Source organism: Vitis vinifera, chromosome 2 (assembly GCF_030704535.1).
Source record: "Vitis vinifera cultivar Pinot Noir 40024 chromosome 2, ASM3070453v1".
In the NCBI taxonomy this organism is placed as follows: Eukaryota; Viridiplantae; Streptophyta; class Magnoliopsida; order Vitales; family Vitaceae; genus Vitis; species Vitis vinifera.
Genome location: NC_081806.1, coordinates 11,774,323 through 11,790,602, shown reverse-complemented (window position 1 = coordinate 11,790,602; position 16,280 = coordinate 11,774,323). Strand labels below are relative to the sequence as shown.

The 16,280-nt window shown below is 30.8% G+C and overlaps 1 protein-coding gene across 1 annotated transcript; it reads left to right on the top strand.

The window, feature by feature from the left end:
- Positions 1–1,317: 1,317 nt before the first annotated feature.
- LOC100257507 (uncharacterized) lies at positions 1,318–4,845 on the top strand. The gene is made up of 3 exons (XM_002274865.5): positions 1,318–1,714; positions 2,352–2,540; positions 4,365–4,845. The coding sequence occupies exons 1-3, from the start codon at positions 1,649–1,651 to the stop codon at positions 4,572–4,574; spliced, it is 465 nt and encodes a 154-aa protein (XP_002274901.1). The 5' UTR covers positions 1,318–1,648; the 3' UTR covers positions 4,575–4,845.
- The last annotated feature ends 11,435 nt before the right edge of the window (positions 4,846–16,280 follow it).

Sequence of the window (16,280 nt, the reverse complement as noted above, 5' to 3'; positions counted from 1 at the left end):
GTCAGAGTCCACCATGTTTTAGTTTTAAAATCACACCAATTATGACATTTTTTAAAAACAATTCTTTTTTTTTTTTTTTTTTTTTTTTTTTTACAATGAACAGAAAATAATTTAATAACTCAAAAAATATATTTTATAAAATTTTAAATGAAAATAGCTTTTTAAGAATTTGCTTTGAAAAATAACTTAGGACTTGTTTGGTCATGTTTTGTAAATCTTGTTTTAAAAAATTGTTTTTAAATTCAAGAACAAAAAACTGTTTTTGAGTGTTTTATAAAAATGAAGGTATTTGGTGATTGTTTTTAAAAGACAAAAAAAAAAAAAAAAAACACTTGTTTGAATAATTTATTTTTAAAAATAATTTTTATTTATCAAATATAGTTTGATTTAGAATTTATTTGTTTAATAAAAAATTTTAGAAAAAAAATTAGAAAAACGATTTTTGGTATTGGTATTATATGACAAAAAGAGAAAAAGAATGATATTATATTCATTTTTATTTGTTTTTTATGGTTTTTTTTTCAATTTTTTTATGTTTTCATTTTGTTTTAAAAAATTATTGAAAACAATTTCTACTTGTTCTTTAAAAGCTATTTCTCTATTTTACTTTGTTTTTAAAAACAATAATGATCAAATACTCTTATAAATTTTTTAAAATAATTTTTTATTTTTAAAAATAGGAAACTATTTTTTAATAATACAACCAAATATATTCATATTTTTTAAAAAACATAAGATGTTTTTATTTTATTTTTTTGAAAAGCATTTTTAAATCCATATTATATTTTCTTAACATTTATTAAAGTTTTTTTAAAAGTTTTAATAATATTTATGATTAAAACATTTAAATTTTATAAATAAATTTTTTGTATATTATGTTATTTAATATACAAAAATAATATATATATATATATATATATATATATATATATATATATATATATATATATATTAAATAATACATATATTAATATTATTTTATAAATATTTAAAAATAAATTTAATTTATAATAAAAAAATTTACTTTGTAAAATGATATATAAAAAAATAAAAAATAAATTTATGATAAAAACATATAAAAAAAAACGAATATATCTTATAAAAAAAAAATTATCTTTTATCTTATATTTTAGGACATGTTATTCTCGGATACTAACAATTTATTATATCACGGGACTAACCATGTAATAAAATATTTATAATAAATAAAATTTCTTTTATTTAAAACTTAAAAAAAAAAAAAAAAAAGGAAAAAAAATCTATTACGGTAAAACTGAAAATTGGGCATCAGCCTTTCCCAAGTGTCGGATTCACAACCACAAAGTACCAATCGGCCCTGTGCGGGTGACGTAGTCATCACAGCTTTCTTTTCATTTTCCTCTCTCTCTATTGAATTGACAGATTTTTTTTTCCTTTTACTCGAGGACTCCTAAGCTATAATTATTAATGCTCCGAAATTATAAACGCTAGCACATGGAGAGCTGAGACACTCAGAATCTAAATACCAAACCCACCGAATCAAGCCACCTTATCGTCTTCTCTGCACTCCCGACACTCAACCGAGACAAAGCATCAAAACCCGGATTACAGGCATCATCCTTTTTCTTTTCTTTGTGAACGATACTGAAATCTTCCCCCTCACGACAAAATGGTGGGCATTTTCTCAAGATTTTCTGTCAGCAGAGCTGCCCATCGAAGAACCCAAAGTGCTCTTGTAAGCCCCTGTTTTTTTTTTCCCCTCAAAAGTTTGGTTGTTGATTTGAATTTTTTAGTCCATGTTATGTGATGCTGTGGATTTTCCTTTTTGTCTTTTGGTTGTTGATTTTTTTGGGTTGACCTCTTCATTTTTGGTACTAGGTTTTGTGAGATTGGGTTTGATTTAGTCTTGGATTGTTCAGTTTGTTAATGATCTGATCCTGGAACTTGATCAAGCTGTCCTGGTTTTGTATGAAATATGGATTTGAGTCTTTTAGCTAGAGTACCTGATCCCTTTTGTCTTGGTTTGTGATTAATTTTAGGAATTTCTAGACGGGTTTTTTTCTATTTCACTGGTGGATGCTTTTTTGGAACCTCTTATTATATGTTTGTATGATCATTTAGTGGGTTTATGGTAAGGTCAGTGTTAGAGTCATGGATCTTCTTGATAATTGAATCTGTGATAATCAAATAAGGTTGCTAAAATCGATTGGTGTTCTTTGACTGAATACATAAGATGGCCATCATTGTTTGTATTCAGGGAAAGTCAATTGATACTTCAGATTAGTGCTTTGCAGGAAGAATTTCGTCTGTCAATAGAGATTAGTATTGACATGTAGTTATTATTGCTCAAGGAGTTGCTTCATGTGTTGCAGGATGAGAGAGAATTGTTGCCCTCAAATTCTGAGGTTACTGGTGCAGCTAATGCTGTGGCTGTGGCTGCTGCTGTTGCTCCTCATGGGATTGAAGTTGCAGTGGAGTTTAAGCCAGTTGAACACCCAACAGAACCTCTTGATAATGATCGACCAGTTCAATGTCCGCTACCTGAACCCTCAATTCTTAATGTGAGCGCTTCAAACCCTGTTTGCCATTTTTGAATCAAGTTTTCATAACTATCCATGTTTTTCTCCCTGTCAATCCACTATTTGGAGGGCGTAGAAACACAAATACAAATACATATATATTTCTATTGAAGGAATTTGGTGCTTGAGGAAAAAAATCGTCTTCTTAAATTTTAGTTTTGGATAAGTTGATTTCGTTGTTTTTTGAGTCCTCTACTCGATGGACGTGACACAATGTTCAAACTTATCTTTGATACGGAAACAAGAAGACATTGATATGTGTGTGTGAATCGTATGTTAACAATACTGAAAATAATGAGTTTATTATTTATTCTTAAAATAAGAAATTAGAAAATAACAATACTGTAATAAGAAATAAGAATGTAAATATTAAAATTAGAAAATATTCTTAAAATTACCAAAAAAAGAAAAATTTATAAAAGAAGCACTAATGATATTGGTTTAAAAATTTAAACCACAAGGTGTACAGAGCTTGATTATATCCATTTGTAGTTAGTTTTGGTTGCCTGGGGTTACCAAAAATCGATAGATAAATACTTAATGTTAACCTGCTTATCATGATTGGGTTTGTCCTTTTTTTTAGCTTCAGGGCTCATTCCCTGGCTAGAACAAACCATCTCAGAGTTACTGACCATGAAATATCCTGCTTTTTGTCCATCTAGCATGCCATTTCCTAGCTGAAACTTTATCAAGGGAATTCTCTCACTTAAAACTGTATCCATACCAAATTATTCATTGGTGGACACTGCTAGTTTTTGACATGATTAGGTCACCAGTTGTAGCTCTTGCCAAAATAATTTGATGGTAGTTAAATGCAATGGGATGGTGCATCTCTATTTTGAGGATGTCAGAACAAACTTGTCAACTTTCAGCTGCTAAAGATCTCCAATACCTTAATTGAAAATTCATATTGAAATGAATAAGATAAAGCATACGAAAGAAGATAAAAGTGAAAATGATAGATTAACATTAGCTGGAAGATGAAGGCACTTTGAACTCTATGAAACAATTTTAGGTTTTTTTCACTGGGCTGAGTGTTAGAGCATCTTAATCAGTTTATAACAAGTTAATCATAGGGCATGTAGGCCTAATTTATTATTGGAAAATATGTAACAAGAAAATTCTCAGGATTGGATCAGAGGAAGAGATGAGCAAAGTAACCAAGTGAGAACAGGAGAGAGATTTAATATCAGAAACTTTGTATTTGTGTTATTACATTTTTCTATTAAGTTTTTGCTACAGATTTTGTCGCATTCTTTGAGCAAAAACCATTTAGAAGACAAACATGATCTTGAAACACCAACATTGTGTGAGCTGATAATGTTTGTGGGTACTGAAAATTATATCCACTCCTCCCAATATCTATTTTTTCTGACCACTACAACACTTAATTCTTGGAGGTGCAGCTGGAAGGATGTATCAATATCAATAGGTAGAGTGTCTGGTTATGATAGTTATACCAGTTCAGCACAGCACAGCAAGAAAGATAAGCATATGAGCATCCTTAAGCTGATTGGAGGAGAAGGTTATCTGAATATTCCAAGTAGCTGTTTGTCGTGAACATGTTGATCATGCCAGGCATGTAGTGCCTTCTGTGAAACCAGATACTAAGACCTTTTGAGAATATAAATGTCAGGATAAATGATAATTTGTTTTCTTGGTCACTCAAATAGCTTCTTGATTGTGGAGAATATGATGCAAGATGGTTTAAAATCAGTGCCTTTTTTTGGTTCTTGATGCTTCTTTGTTCTCTTAGTTATCTAGATCACTAAATCCTCTATATTTTGAAATTCCCTGAATCATCAGGATGGTAGAATATGGAAGGAGCGAGTGTCAGCGAGTGTACGCAGAAGGTCTGACCTCTCAGTTATGAAGGAAGGCAACTTCCTTGAATCTGAAGCTGCCGGTAAACCACCAAGGCCACCCCAATCCAATCGTCTGATTCTACCATCTCTTAGTGCCCCTGAACACAATCTCCTTAACCTTCTTGAAGAATGTAATTCATCTGGGATCTAGACAACTTGTTACCTGTTACCTGTTCACAGTTGGAAGATGTTTGTAACAGTTTCCATATAAAGTTGCGTTATGTTTCTCTCTCTCTCTCATCTTTTTGTTTTAAATCTTTTTATTTTCATTGTATCCCTTTTTCAATCGATTACTTGGAAATATGTATTTCTGAATGAGTACCTTGTATATGTAAATTCAATGTATCATTTCAAAGGTTGAATTCATTCTAAATCCCAATTTATCATGAAGAGCCTTAATGAAATTTGAAAGGTTGAATTCATTCTAAGTCTCAATGTTATCATGAAGATCCTAGAAAGTATGTATTTCTGAATGAATGCCTTGTATATGTGTATATTCAATGTATTATTTCAGAGGTTGAATTCATTCCAAGTCCCAAAGTTATCATGAAGAACCTCACTGCATGCTAAGTGCTAAGGTATGGTTGTTGGTGTTTATGATAAAATAATTTCTGTTTTTTGTTTTTAAAACCTGGACAACAGTATTAATTTGCAGACTTATATCCATTATTTTGAAAACCGGACCGGACCGGTTGGTCTGACCGATCGAACCGTTGATCGGTGACCTTTCTACTTTGGTCCATTTTAATGAATCGTTTTATGGTCAAACCGGCATTGAACCGTTCAAACCAACAGTTCTAATTTTAATTTACAAATATTTGTTTACTATTAACAAACCCATTTCACGCCCAATACTTTTAAAACTAAAACTAATTATACCCATATCTGGTCCAAGCCACTAGGCCCAATCCAATGACAAGAAATGCTTATAAAATTTATGTTTGGGTCATGCCTCCAGCCCAATTTGCTGGCAAGTTTAGCTTACATGGGATGTTGCAAGGTATTTATAGAGCACTTAAAGCACATAGAATTCAAGTGCTTCCGATGTGGGACTAGGACTGGGACTGATTAGAAGTAAAACATCGCTTCTTAGAAGGTTGGATGCACGGATCTCTTAAATATTAAAGTTTGAAGTCTTTGAACCATTGCTTCTCAACTTTTTATCATATAAAATCTTTAAAGAAATGTAAATATTTAATTTCCCGTTTATTTTTATAATAATAATATGATAATAATTATAAAAAATAATATAAATTAATTAATATAATAATTTTAAAACAATAAAATACAAAGACAAAAAGATGAAATTAAATATTATAAATTTTTTCATCTTAAATTTATCTTCATTCTTAAATATTACATATTTTTATTTAATAAAATTTAAAATATTAAACTTTATCATTTAATTTAATATACCAAATATAAAAATAAAACATTATTAAAATTTGTAATTTTATATATTTATACTAGTGAACCGTGAATTGAAAATTTTTTTGGTTCAATGACCGGTCCTGAAAACATTGCTTATATCCTAACACTACTAGCTTTTTAGAAAGCTATAGTCTAACATGAGATTCAATTTATGCTTAACTTGAAGTCAGGTACCAAAGCTATGCTTAATTCAAAGTCTTGTCTTGGATTCTTTTCAAGAGATAAAGATTCTGTTTGGTAACTCCTTTTAAAACAATTTTCTGATCTTTGAAACAAAAAAAAAAAAAAAAAAAAAAAGTAACAAAGAACAAAAATACTTTTTGTAACAAAGAAAGAAAAACAGTTTTTTAATTTTAAAAATAAAAATTATAGTGTTTTTCATAAAATATCTTTTAGGTATCATCAATTATTTTCAGAATTGATCTCCTATGGAGTCGAACTTTCTTGTTTTTCTGTAAGTATGGGACTAAATGGAAGCTTAATGGCTGATAAAAAATAGACTGTTGTTTTACATGCATTATGAATATGGCATGAACTCCAAGAGAACAGATTGAATAATGAAAAGAAATGGTTCTTATATTATGGTTGATAAATGAGAGTTCTCAAATCAAGTCTTAGAATTACAAGAATTGATTGCTGTGTCTTCCTTCATAAGCAGGAAACCAAGTTGTCTTTGGGATTTTTCATTAATTTTTTTGTCTCTGCAGTGCCTTGTCCCTCGGCCCGCGAGAGTGAAACTAACTATTGCATGAATGAGACTTTGAAAATCACACTGAATCTCACAAGGCATGGGAGAGAGAGAGAGTTTTGTATTCATGGTTTGTCAGGCAATATATGAACAACAATCCACTGAATTACACCAAATACTCGTAGAATCAATCATCACACAAAACACCATTGGGACACAAGGTACTATGGACATTATATGTATCCAGAAATTAAGCTATACAGACAACTGAGGAACTTGAAATGGATGGTCAACAGCTGGGTTGACAAGGTGTTTTCTCGGGCCGCGAGAGCTCCCGTGGTTCATCCATGGCTTCCTCTGCCATGTTCGATGCGACTTCCAGATGGGTTTTCCAGTGGGAGCTGCTGAAGGAGTGGAGATGGAGGAAGAGGCAAAGATGAAGAGGAAAAGAGCAAGGAATTTGAGGAAGGGCCTCAACTGCATTTTTGCTTCAAGTGATTGGCCTTTAAGGGTGGGTTGATGAGTGATGATGCTGGGGGGTTATATAAAGAGGCCAAATGCTACCTTTCCTTTGCTTGGAAGGCACATGGGAATCATTTTTATCTCCTACCCCATACACTTATGGCTATAGCTATCATGGCTTTGGTTGGTTTTGCTGGTGGGGTTGGTCACCTTCTCTTGCTGCTATGATTTTGTCAGCAGACTAAATAAACAAATCAAGTTGTTTTTAGGTATTGTCTACTTTTGAAGCATGAAAGCATAATATATATTGACAAAAATTATTTCCTAAGTAAATCAAAATCAATTTTTTTATTTTTATTTTTTTAGTTTCTGCTATGAACAACTTTTATTGAAAAATGACGAAATTGAACTTGCAATAACAAGGTTAAACTAATATTTTAATTCCAAAAAGAAATTATTATAAGTTAAACCAATATTAAAACAACACTATCTCAGACTTTTATTTAAATTTGATAAACTTTTAAAAATGTCTTATTTCTCATACTTATTAAAAAATCAAGATCATATACTTAGGCTATGTTTGGTTCTCAAAAAAATTGAGGGAGAATATAAGGGAAAAAAAATACAAAAGAAAAGTAGAATGAAAGAAAAATAAAATATAGATTAAAAGTCAGATAAATTATTTTATTTGCTACTTCAAACTCATTTTATTAATTTTAATTCATCGATATAAAGATTAAATAATTTAAAAAATATATAAGTTTTTAACTAGTTTTAATTATATTTGATTTTTATATATATATATTTTTCATAGATAATCAAATATGAGAAAATAATTTTTATTTTTTTATTTTTTTTCTTTCCTTAATATTTTTCAAGAACCAAACATAACATTTTGTCATACAAAGAATTATGTTATAAAGATAATTAGAGGAGACAACTAAGCTTACAACTAGGATTGAAAGTCATTCATTATGTGAGACATGAATCATCACATAAATACTATAATTTTCATAACATCTTTCATGATTCATATATACTTCAAGTTCTAAGACCTTGGACTGATTCTGGGATGTTAAGCTAAACCACGGTCACCTTGGGGTGTGACAGAATCACAAGCATCATATTCGCACTCTCCCTTATCCTCTATTGGTATATAGAAGAATGTGTTTGAGAGAATATAATCTCTTGAACAAGAATAAAAATAAGTACTCTCTTTCTCGATCTTCTTGAGAATATATAGGACTCTCATATCCTCAAATTTGAGATCTATGTTATGTATGAGATTTCAAACCAAATACCTAGTTAATAATCTAATCAAATTAGGGTGAATCTAACAAGGGTGAAGGTTGTTGAAGAACTGTAGCCAACACCTAAATTATAAGCGGGTGGAAAGGTAGTTCATGGCTAACTTGGAAATGCAATGATGGAAGGGTAATTTTAGAGTGATTGGTAATATGGAAAGTGGGATCCTCATAGTGGTGCAAAAGTCAAATTCCTACCTATCTATCCCTTCCATATAAGAACCTAAAAATGGCCTTTGGCATGCCTAGGTTTCTAGGTGTCACCATGGGTCGGAACAGAAAAGAAGATAGGTGTAAGAGAGAGAAAAAAAAAAAATGCTTTACTTGAGAAGGATGCAATCACTAGAGAAGAATCTTGAATTAAAAAGGGAAACTTATGATGGAATTGAAGAGATGAATCAAAGATGAAGATGGGAAAAAGTAAAGTTGAATTCTCAAGATAATCAAATTTTACTTTAGGATACTTCGAACATGACATGGGATAGTCATTTCTGCTAGAGAGAGAATGTGGTTGCATTTTGAAATTAAAAAAAAAAAATGTGCCTCTTCACGATATGGGTATGAGAATTCATAATGTGTCATTGTTGCCACCAAATCTAAAGAATTAATGGGTTAAAAAACATAAAATAATTCTTATATTAATAAATTTAATCATTTTCATGTTTTTATTAGAAGAGTAACTCATTTTTGACATAAATACCCTTAATTATTTCAAGTATTTATATGTATGTATTTTTTTTTTAAATGTTATTTTTAAAAGAAAAAAATGAAGGCACTTTTATGAAAATGAGACAAAAAAAGGATGAAGAGATGAATTTCCAAAATTGAGTTATGACCCTTTTAATCAAATAATCCAAACCTAAAATACTTATGGATAAGAAAAACTAGAGGTCTCTTTTATGAACTCCATATCTAATAGTAAACCTCACGTGACTTATGAGGGGGGATGGGGCAAGGCAAGGGAAAAATGTGCTTACAACTATGGGTGAACTTGGTAAATCTAAGTGCTCCACTAAGCTCATTTGAAGGCGTGACTAAGTTAATGAAATAAAATTTAGAGAACGTTGATAATTGAGACAAGGAAATGAAGAAACATACATTTTGTTAGTGTTAAAATTTTTATTTTTTAGTATATATATAGTATAAATATATATTTTCTTCTTCAAAATAATTTTTGAAAACATTTTGACCGAATGATTTTGAGCAACTCTCTTTAAAGAAATGAATTTGTAGAATTTTTTTTTTTTTTTCAAGAAAGATGTCCTTTGAACACTAAATTAAAAATAAATAAATAAAGAGGAGAAATATGATTAAGACATGAGAAAAATGGAAAATAATTTCAATTATTTTATATAAAGCAAATTTTGATTGGTAGCTAGTAGGGATGCAATTTGAACTGGTTGATCCAACCCAATCCAAACCCAATATGATGTTTGGGCGGGTTTGGACAAACCCAATCCAAACCCAATCTGATGTTTGGGCGGGTTTGGACAAACATTACTTAGGTTGAGCTTGAGTTAGATTTTCTCAACTTGAACTTAATTTGGGTTTGACTCAAGTCAAGATTTGAACACTCTAAGTCTAACTTGAACTTGATTTAGAGTGTGTTGGACAATGATTCTTGGAAGCGTTTCTAGTATTTCTAACACTTGGAAATTTTTATATTTTAAGTATTAAAAATGTTAAAAATACTTTTTAAAATCAGAGTCAAACGCACTCTTAATATTTTTATAATATTTATGATGCTTATTATCTTATATGATAATATTCATTTTCTTTTTAGATTTTTTTTATATATAAAAAAGTATCAAATTATAATTATATCATATATTTTTTCATTTTTTTAAAAAATACATAAGTTTATTTTATTTTTATATAAAAAAGATATAGAAGTTTATTTTCATTTTTTTTATTATTATTCTTGACTTTTGTGTTATTTATTATTTAAATTTTAGTATAAAAAAAAAAAAAATTGAAAACCACTATATATGGATTTTGAATTATGCTACCCAATCAATTCAACCAAGCCAAGTATAACCCGATTAACCAAAGTTTAACCCGATCAACTCGAATCTAACTCGACTAACCCAAATTCAACCCAAGTTTAAAAAAATAAGGTTGAGTTGGATTTGGGTTGAATACCTCGGATTAAATGTCGATTTGGGTTAAACTTGAGTTAATTATTTTTTAATTCAGGTTGAGATTGGTTAGTCATCAATCCAACTGACTCACCTAAGTTGCAGCCAATGATGACATGATTCCAATAGATATTGATGGAGGAAATAATTGTGAATTGGAAATTAACTAAACGTTGACTTTGGTTTTCATAGCTGTTTTTCCTTATATTTAAAACTCACAAACCTTTCTCTTCATCTTCTTGAGGGTATCCAAAGCCTAATCAATTCTTATTATTACTTTGAAAACATGAATATATGTAGACCCTCCATTTTGTCCTCTTAGCACATGTCCTTTACAGCAATTCCTTGGTGGCTCATTACTACTCGCGTAGCCTATCTTTTCTAAGCCACCTCGGGGACTTTGGTTGAGGGGTTCATTTAACCCCATTGTGACTCTTGGCAACCCTAATTTAGACTTAGGCTCGCTTAGCCACCTTAGGCCCATTGGCACCACCCTAGGCCCACTTAGGCACCTTAGGTTCACTTAGATACACTTAGGCCCACTTAGGCACTTTTGGTTCACTTAGATACACTTAGGCCCACTTAGGCACCTTTTAGGTTCACTTAGGCACCTTAGGCTCATTAGGCACCACCCTAAGCCCACTTGGCCACCTTAGGTTCACTTAGATACACTTAAGCCCATTAGACACCACACTAAGCCCACTTAGGCACCTTAGGTTCACTTAGATACACTTAAGCTCACTTAGGCACCACCCTAAGCCCACTTGGCCACCTTAGGTTCACTTAGATACACTTAAGCCCATTAGACACCATACTAGGTCCACTTAGGCATACTTGGCCTATTAGGCACCATTTTAGGCCCATTTAAATACACTTGACCCATTAGGCACCACACTTGGCCCGTTAGGCGCCACACTTAGCCCATTAGGTACCACCCTAGGCCCGTTTAGGCACCACCCTAGGCCCGTTTAGGCACCTTGGGCCCATTTAGATACACTTAGCCCATTAGGCACCACACTTGGCCCATTATGCACCACCCTAGGCCTACTTAGGCACCTTAAGCACATTAGACACCACACTTGGCCTTTTAAGCACCATCCTAGGCCCGTTTAGGCACCTTAGGCCCATTTAGATATACTTAGCCCATTAGGCACCACACTTGGCCCATTATGCACCACCCTAGGCCTACTTAGGCACCTTAAGCACATTAGACACCACACTTGGCCTTTTAGGCACCACCCTAGGCCCACTTAGGCACACTTGGCCCATTAGGCACCACTTTAGGCCCATTTAGATATACTTGGCCCATTAGGCAGCACATTTGGTTCATTAGGCACCACCCTAGGCCCACTTAGGCACCGTAGGCCAACTTAGGCACACTTGGCCCGTTAGGCACCACACTTGACCCATTTAGATACACATGGCCCATTAGGCACCACCCTAGACCCACTTAGGCACCCTAGGCTCATTTAGGTACATTAGGCCCATTAGGTACCATCTTAGGCCCACCTAGGCATTTTTATAGGTTTAGTTTCACTTAGAGTTATTTCCTTGTCTTTCTTTATTTATTTGTTTTTATTGATTGATTTTAGGATTAAGTAAATTTTTCACTTATTTTATTTTATTTGATCATTACTATTGCTTGTATTTTTTTTATTTATTTTATTTTGATTTTAGGATTAAGTGAATTTTTGACTTATTTTATTTTATTTTATCATTACTATTACTTGTATTTTTGTTTATTTATTTTATTTTGATTTTAGGATTAAGTGAGTTTTGACTTATTTTATATTATTTCATTGTTGTTGTTATTATTATTATTATTATTATTAATTAATTAATTAATTAAATAAAAAATTTGTGTGTAGATCCTTTGGGCCAAATCATGAAATATTTATTTGTTTTGTTATTATTTTATTTATTTTTCTTTTTTTGATTGGTTTGTTATTTTCAGCCATTGAGCCATGCAGTCGAACCAAAAAGAGAAGAATGAATGGAGTCAACAGAACTGTATAGGAATAAGATAGTGATGTTTTAGAAAGTAGGGAAATCAATCTGGTGAGAGAGCATCATTTTTTATGAAAGAAAAATCTCCATAACCAGTTTTGGCAAGTGGAAAGAAGCTGATGCGTGTATATAGACGGGGTGTGAAGCTGTGTTCAAGGGAGAGGTGATTTAAAAAAAAAAATTAAAAAGAAAGAAAGGAAAGGAGGACGGTGGCTGCTATTCCTTTCACTACCGTGGCTGGAGAGAGGAGCTGAATGGGGGATTGAAAAGAGATTGAGAAAAAGAAAAAGGAAAGAAGGATGAGGTCCGGAAAAAAAAATGATATAGGAGGCTGCCGTTTGAGAGGAAGAGAGGAGGTTTTTTTTAGAGCAGAGATAAGTTGTTGTTTTGGGGAAACCCACATACGCAACTGTTTGGTGATTCATTGGCTATTCACCCCGCGATTGGGAAGGTACAGAGGAAAGGGGACGGGAAGATTTGGAAGGGAAAGAAAGGAGACAACATTTGAACTCACCAATGGTTAGATCCTGAACACCCAGATCGTTTTGGTCAACCCCGCTGCTGAAGTTGACGTAGCCAGACCGAAGTTGGTGTTTGCGTCATCTGAATTTTCCTGTCGCATGAGTCTTCTGAATCTTCCTTTAGCCGAAAATCGAGAACCATCTGGACAGCAACCCATCCATCCACATATCCTTGAAAACAGTGAATCCTCCAATTCCCATCATCGTCAATTACACAACCAGGCCGCACCTTTGCTTTTCTCCATTCTCCTACCATACGTCCTCATGTTCGTCCAACTTCTGGAACGCATTATCCATATTTTAGTGGCTATCAAAATAATTGAAAACCAGTTGCGGGGTTCTTAAATTTATACTTTCCGTTCCTTGAGACGAGCTTTGTTGATTTGAAAGAAAAGTATTGGATGAAAAACCAAAACTCGATCAGTTCCCATCAACCAGTACCATTGTTCCCGAGCATCATTGGGGAAGAGAAAGCAACTACACGCCACCAGGTTGTTTTGGTAAGCCGACTAGGTAAGTTAGTTTTTTTTTACGAGTTTTTAGTGGAACTTTGATGTCTTGTGATGTACTTTTTAAAGTTGGATTATTATATTGGGTTGAGTGGGTTGATTTGTTTTATTGGCTCCAACATGTATTCGTTTTAATATGGCAGCAAAATCTCACTTTTGGTTTAATTTTTTATTTATTTATTACATTGGGTGGAACTTTGATGTCTTGTGATGTACTATTTAAAGTTGGATTATTATATTGGTTTGAGTGGGTTGATTTGTTTTATTGGCTCCAACATGTATTCATTTTAATATGGCAGCACAATCTCACTTTTTGTTTAATTTATTTATTACATTAAATATTAGAGTTGTTTAAGGTTAGTTTTGATGTATTATATTAAATTCATAAAATACAATTTTATGTAGCTTTACTTGAAAAAAAAAATATAGTTGATCTTTATTTAATTTAGTTTTGATTCATTTAATTATTGATTGTTTATTTATTTATTTGCTATTAATTTAATTCTTTGTAATTTATTTATTTATTAATAAGATTGATCCTATGGGTTAAAAATTCAGTTTAAAAAAAAAAAAATCTGTTGTAGGTTGATTGAATTGGTTTTAGGTTTAAGTAAAATTTTAGTTTGTTGAAATGATTGATTTTTATATGTTAAATATTAGATTTTAAACTTACCTTAATTAGTGTTAAAAACATTTGTTAAGCTCAAATTTTATTCCAGTAATGTAAGTTTATACACAAAAAAAAAAAATTAATTCCATGAGTTCGTATTTTGTTTTAGCTATACTTATTTATTCATGCATTACCTATTTCATTTATTTATTAATAAAACTAATTTTTATAGGTTAGAGATTTAATTTTAAAAATATGTTCTTGTTAGTGTTTTTATATAACTTTAGGTTTAGGTGCTCTTGAAAAATTTTAATTTGTTAAAATAATTGATCATGTGTGTTAAGGATTTAAGTTTAGATTGGCTTTAATTAGTGTTTAATTCATTTTAAGCTTAGATTTCATTTTTAGAAAGTAAGTTTATTTAGAAGATTGATTCCATTAATTTATATTTTGTTTTTTTTTTAATTATATTATTTATATTTGTGTTATCTATTTATCCATATGTCAATAAGATTAATTCTATAGGTTAGAGATCTCGTTTTAAAATATATTCTGGTTAGTTTTTTTATTTAACTTTAGGTTTAGGTGCTCTTGTAAAATTTTTGTTTGTTAAAATAATTGATCATATGTATTAGGATTTGAGTTTAGATTTGCCCTAATTCGTGTTTAATTCATTCTAAGCTTAGATTTCATTTTAGTGATGTAAGTCTATTTAAATAATTTGATTCCATGAGTTCATATTTTGTTTTAGTCATACTTATTTATTCATGTGTTATCTATTTATCCATTTGTTAATGAGATTGATTTTATAGTTTAGTTTAATTTTTTTTTTTTGGATAGTTTTTTTCAATTTAATTTTAGGTTTAAGTAAAATTTTTGTTTGTTAAAATAATTAATCTTACGTCTTAAATATTTGATTTTAGACTCACCTTAATTAGTGTTAAAAATATTTTCTTTAAGCCTAGGTTTCATTTTAATAATGTAAGTTTATTTTGAAATTAGATTCCCTGAATTCATATTTTGTTTTAGTTTCCTTTCGTTTAAATTGATTCATTTTAATTATTTTAAGTGTTCTTATAATTCTTAATAAAAATAAATTTTATATTTAAAGGTGACTGTCCTTAGTTTATTCTGATTTGGCTTCCCTCATTAATTCAATTTAGGTATTTTCCGTAATATTAGTTTGTGAATAAAATTAATTCTTAAATTGAAAATTATTGTTTGCCTTGATTTGATTTGGTTCATTTTAATTAGTCGGGATGTGTTTGTGTGTTTAATCGATCTTATGCTAATTCGTTATTAATACTCTTAATTGATATGTTTCTTGAATATTAGTCATTACTTTAATTGATTTAAGATTGAATAGTTTATTGCTTAGATAGTCTCTGATAAAATTTACTTTTCAGAGGCCATCGGAAAATAGTGAAGATTGGCCTCCATTCACACCATTTCAGTTTGCTTGGTTGCCAAAAATTTTATTTTGTGATTTTGTTTCCGTTCGTTTTGATTGGTATTTTGTTTCTCATACGTTTTATTGTTCTCAAATTAATTTCTCTTATTTTAAATATAGCACTTTTCTCAAAAGATTCCTTTAAAAATCTATTTCAAAAAACTCATTTAGAGTCCTTAGAATCAAAATCTCATTTTCTTAAATAATATGCAACCATCTTTTGATCGGTTCGCATCTTTCTCGGTTTTCAATGAAAATTTTAGTTTTGAACAAAACACGAATCAAAGCTTGTGTTCCCAAATAAATGGGATGATTCTAGTCTAGACTCGTGTATATCAATTGGGGAATTGGTGAAACCCCTACATAAGAAAATTTTTCTAAACTCTTCCTTGCTACCGATTTTTACTCAACCATTGACCCTTTAGATTTAAAATTTGTTTTAGTAACTTTAGAATGTTTTTAAAAAATTTTCAAAACTTTTATGACTTTCCTCATTTCTTGAACTTGAATTTAAAATTTCTTTTGAGTTAGAAAGACATTCTGGAATAGAATATATAAACAAGTCTTTAGGGGGGCTCCGTTTTCACCCAGTTCTGGACACTCGAGAACTTTTTTTTTAAAATAAAATACCATAAGACTTTTTAAATTTCATTCAATATTTTTTTTCTCAATTCTAGACTTCTTAAAATTGATATTAGACACATAAAATATTAAAAAATATTCATTTTTGAGGGAGA